The sequence below is a fragment of the Cariama cristata genome, unplaced genomic scaffold, assembly GCF_000690535.1.
Source record: "Cariama cristata isolate BGI_N322 unplaced genomic scaffold, ASM69053v1 scaffold14098, whole genome shotgun sequence".
NCBI classification, from domain to species: domain Eukaryota; kingdom Metazoa; phylum Chordata; class Aves; order Cariamiformes; family Cariamidae; genus Cariama; species Cariama cristata.
Genome location: NW_009631733.1, coordinates 10,698 through 16,147, shown reverse-complemented (window position 1 = coordinate 16,147; position 5,450 = coordinate 10,698). Strand labels below are relative to the sequence as shown.

At 39.4% G+C, this 5,450-nt stretch overlaps 1 protein-coding gene across 1 annotated transcript; it reads left to right on the top strand.

The window, feature by feature from the left end:
* Positions 1-2,085: 2,085 nt before the first annotated feature.
* On the top strand, positions 2,086-3,697 carry LOC104166229 (BDNF/NT-3 growth factors receptor-like; the record flags this gene model as incomplete). The annotated part of the gene is made up of 2 exons (XM_009706090.1): positions 2,086-2,244; positions 3,116-3,697. Coding segments are annotated over 2 exons (345 nt in total), but the record flags the coding sequence as incomplete, so codon positions are not given.
* Positions 3,698-5,450: the final 1,753 nt, after the last annotated feature.

Below are 5,450 nucleotides of genomic sequence, written 5' to 3'. Positions count from 1 at the left end.
AGATCTAACAGCGATTTCAATATTTGATGAGACCAAAAGCTTCTCATCACTAACCATCTTTTAATGGCACCTGCCCTTTGTCCGGGTGATTGTGGCTGCATGTTTCTAAAGGACTAACTTTTCTGACTTTCTAATGAAATACCTCTCAAGATGGCAGTAAAAGTGGTGGTTTGGAGCTGTTTGGTTGCCCTGTCAGTTTAGGTTGTGATAAAGTGGGAAACTGAAGCTTTGTTTGCATCTCAACCTGTTTGTATGTTACTTCAAACTCTCTACATCGAGTGACTTCTCAGGCAAAGGTGATTAAAAATGCTGATACCCAGAGCCTTACAGCGAGTCTGCCGCCCAGAGGGGTAGACTGTAACACCGAGGTCAATGGGCCAAATTGAGCAAAGCACTTAAAAATGTGTATCCATTCTCTGTCAATGGAGTGCTCACGTGTATCTTTTTAAGTTAGGTGGAAAGCCGCAAGAATTGAGTCCCCTTTTGAATGGTTCTGAAATCTGTGCACAGCAACCTGCATTGAGTCAGAAGCAAATCCACAATGTAGCCAGGAACTGAAGTCACGAGTCCTGCACTTGATTCAGTTTCCTGACAAAAAATACTCCTCTGTCGCTCACATGGCATCTCATGTAGGGGAAGGCAAAGAAGAGCCGAGTAACAAACCAAGTCTATGAAAATTTTAGCATGACTTTCTGTTTTTATGGAGTCAGTAGTGAGTGTGATGATGCACGGAACAGGACTGAGCCCTCACAGCCGTAGCGGTGGTTTTGGTATGCTGCACTAATGCTGAATTACTGACAAATAGCTGGAAATGGATGTTCTACGTGATTTAGAAATAATGTGAACCCTGACTGAACTTCTGTTGGCTTTTCCTTCCATTTGCTGTTTCAACATGAGAACAAGGAGGTTATTATTTATAACAACAAATTTGAAGTCGCACAAGGAGAAATAGTATTTTGAATTGATAGAATCTTGAAAGCGCAAATGTGGTTTCATAACTAAATACGTTTTCAGACAGGAAAATGAGAGTTAATAAAAAGTTAGATGTCCTTGAAAAAGCTTGCCTTTTTTTTTTTTTTAACTTCCTTGGAAATATTTGCAGATGTCTTGATGCAAAAGTAATCAGAATGTCTATATATCTATATCACAGTAATTCAGCAGTTAGACTATTTTAGAAGTACTTGAGTGGATTTCTTTATTGATGTGATCCAGTCAGAATGGGACATATCAGGAGCAATAAATTGTTTAGAAACTGGAAATAGGAGATTTTTCAAAATTTAAATAAAGGTTAGGAAGCGTAATTTTAAGGAAGGATAGCATTCTGGGGAAAATGAAAAATGTTCTAAGAGATTTTCAGAAAGGCATTCATTTGGTGAAAGATCCCATTCAGTATGAATTGATTGGGATAGGAGTCCATGTCTTACAAGTTGTTTATTATCAAGGGAATATATCCAAAGGACTGAATTTTTTTTTTAAAGCTGTGTAGAACTGGGTAGTTAATGTGGAACAAAATAATTTGATGAATTAACTTTGGAAATAATCAACAGAAAATAGCATTGCTTTAATTCAAATATCCAAAATTAGGATATTAAACCATACAGAACCTGATCCTACCATGTCATGCGGTCAGACCACTGTGTCTTCATGGATTTCAGTTCATATCGCTGAGTTTCTAGGAGGATCATCAGTGCAGATTTCATTTCGTGAATCTTTTTTAGTTTCCTGGGTGTTAAAAAGGAGAGTAAAACTGGCCTAATTTAAAGTGGGTTGTAGGCTAAATTAATTAATAATTTTATAGAGCTTCCTGTTCCTTGGGTAAAGTGTGCCAAGTAAACGTTAAAGATGAGTTTGCACTTCAGAAACAACGTCCTTGGAGATTCTGTTGAGAAACCTATCACGGTAGTGATTGTTCTTGAGAGGAGAGGAGTTTGGACCGTGAATCACTAGTTCTTAAAAGTTCCTCGAAGTGAATGGTGTCAGATGGGAAAAAAAGAAACCATGGATTCTCCTTATTTAACATCTTGATATTCTTCCTTGTGAGGGTCTGGAGGAATTATTTCTGACTCTTTAATTTGTTTTTCTCAGGTTGGGGGTCACACCATGCTGCCCATTCGTTGGATGCCTCCAGAGAGTATCATGTACAGGAAGTTCACCACAGAAAGCGATGTCTGGAGCCTGGGCGTTGTATTATGGGAAATCTTTACCTATGGCAAACAGCCATGGTATCAGCTCTCAAACAATGAGGTGTGTGTAATACATTCTCAGACTGCATTGGGAAGGCTAGCGCATTAGCTGTTGGTGTAGCTTCTCTGAAGAAGGGGCAACAACAAGTTTGTTTTGTAAAAGCAAAACCTCTGATATCAGGTATTTATGGTACTGTCATGAACTTTCTGGTTGAATTTCATCCTTTTTACCCTTTTCTCCCCAGGGTGGATGGAAGTTGTCCAAGTAGAACTATACCAGTTGGGATTTAGCTTTTTCCTTTCTATAGGATAGCGTCTGCTCTGGATATTGAGAAATACCGTGAAGTAATGAATAGGAGCTTAGCTATCTCCTGAACAGGCTTTGCGTGATTTCTATTCCATATCATACATGTCATTGTTGCAGAGTGGTTGTCCGAAACCATTCTTGGATAGACTGAAGTAATCTGGAGATCTCTTGATTTCCAGGCAGTCACAAGTAACCCCTGTCCAGAGATTAGCCACACTGATACTCCTAAGTTTAAGGAGGGAGGGAGGGAGGGAGAGCCACAGATGCTCTGTGTGAGCAGGGTGAAAACTTAGCATCCTCCTGAGATGAGGTGAGGTTGATAGATGGGTAGAGAGAAGAGGTATGAGATTACTTCCTGGCTATCATTCCCTCACAAGTGGAAAGGGCAATGTGGGTGAACTTAACATCAGTGAAGTTATTGCTCCTTGACAACTTACATTACAGTGATTTTTCCAGATCGCAGCCCGCTGCTCGTGTGTCTACCTAGAAACGCAGCCCTTCGCGGAGTTGGCTGGGTGGCTACCACTAGTGAGGCTGCTGTGGCGATTAGCAGTTCATTCTTCCATAGATGACTCCCACGTAGTTGGCACAGCTGTGCTGATCCTTTCCTTGTGGTTTCTCATAGGTGATTGAGTGCATCACTCAGGGCCGAGTCCTGCAGCGACCTCGCACATGCCCCAAGGAAGTGTATGACTTGATGCTGGGCTGTTGGCAACGGGAGCCTCACATGAGGCTCAACATCAAAGAAATCCATTCCCTCCTCCAGAACTTGGCCAAGGCATCTCCAGTCTACTTGGATATTTTAGGCTAAAGTCTCCTAGCATTTCTTCTCATGGGCTACGGGAATGAATGTGTTCAACTGCCGCTGGACTCCATTAAGATGTGTTCTTAACTTTGACAGTATTAATGATGAAGTCGCGGAGAAGCTTTCAAAGGGCAAGCAATGTGCACTTCTCCATCTGTAGACACAGTATTGACTTTTTAGACATTACTGGGATGTATCTCCTCTCTCTCTCTCTGTCTTTTAGTTTCTATCATTTTTTTCTTCTCTCCTGTATTTCTAATCAATTTGGCTTCTGCATCATTGTTACTCTGCATAGACAAAGGCCTTAAAAACCTGATCTGTTATATCAGCAGACTCTTCAGTTTGCCCACCACAACTAACAATGCCTTGTTGTATTCATGCCTTTGATGTGGATGAAAAAAAGGGAAAAATATATTTGACTTGAACTTTGTGATTTCTGCTGTACAGCTACTGAGAGTTTCTATGAATTCACCTCAACTTTTTTCCATTGGCATGAGGGTGGAAAAAGAAGACTGGTGTTCTCTACATGAAGCATGTTCCTTATGGAGATAAAGCCAGATGGAAAGAAGAGAGTCTTGTGTCATACACTATCTGGAGGAACTAGGGGATCAGATGGCATCCAACCCCACAAATAAACACTGAAAAGATTTGATAGAAGGCAAGAGGGGATTTACCACTTTCCCTGAAGAGTCTTTCTGAGGACTAAAGGGATTGTTCAAGGAGGTGCTTTGCCAGCACCTTTCGTTGCCAGATGCAAGTAAAAGGGAAAAAGATGCTGCCTGCACTGCACACAATTACATTACAACATGATAAACTAAACACATGCCCTTATTTTGTCTTCTGGTAGGATGTTGTCATGCCACTGGTATAAAAATGTTCTCCAGCTAGTCTTTTTTAATAAAGGCTGAAGCTAGGCTTATTAATGTACAGTATTAATTTCAGGATCACATGTTGAAACTAAGGATTTTGATAAGATAGGACAAACTGTAGATGCTGGGGCAGGTGTATCTTATACTGTGCTTGTCCAGCAGCATATTCCTTCCTTCCTCAATCCTTTTTTTTTTTTTTTAAACTGTGCAAGCAAAACTGTGCATGGTCTTTGTTGATTAATGCCCTTTGTGCAGAAACTATCACTCATCTTGTAGTACATCCTAGTAGGCATAGCGAACTCATAACAATATAACTTATATTTCATTAGAAGGGGCTAATGGAGGACATTAGCCATGTTAAAATGCCTTTACAATGTATATACAATAGGCTGATATAATGTGTATAATCTAAAGCACAGAGATCACTGGCTATGTTTGAGCCATAGCAGGGGATAGAGATCTCTAGAGAAAACAAATCACTCTGAGGTTATGGCTCACTATTCAGAGTGCAAAGACCTTGAGCTAAACACCATGTTTGTATTGGTACAAGTGCTGTCATTACCAACATTCACTCTTAAAAATCATTTACTTTTGGTTGGATTGGCATTGTATGTGTACAACATTTGCATGGCCACTGTGTTGATGACAGCTGCATGGACATACCTGTTATTTTTCAAACTGGAAGTTGACGATTTCAAATTTAGAGTTAGGATTATTTTTAATAAGAATTCTTACAAATGAAAACCTACCTTACCTATTCCTCAAGACTTTTGCCTCCCTCTGTGAGGGGGCGTTACTGCAAAAAAAGTGATCTTTCTTTCTGTTTTCTCTTTTTGTTACTTTTACAGATATGAGCCAGATCAAAATAGTCCTTCATCTTTGTGTTGGGGATATTTTATTTAATAAATTAAGCATTTTATTTTTATAAGTGTTCCCATAGCACATTTAATATATAATTTGCTCACATGTATTATTTATTGAGGCACTTTAGGTTTTTCCTTCAGAACCTTTTAGAGCTAGCTCATAAAGATTCTGAACATTTTCAAAAGAAAACAGTTCAGTGGACACTGATGAAGTTTTACCCTTCTCCTTGTTATTGAAAAGGCAGCATTACAAATAAACATGACAGTGTAACTATAAAGCCATACTCAGTATTTCTTTAATAAACTAGATGTTATTTCTTAACCACTACTGAACTGGAAACACACAAAAAGCCAGAGGAAGATTCCTACAAAATGGGCCTTAAGATTTTATCTAGACTGTCTTGGAAGCTCACACAGAAAGCT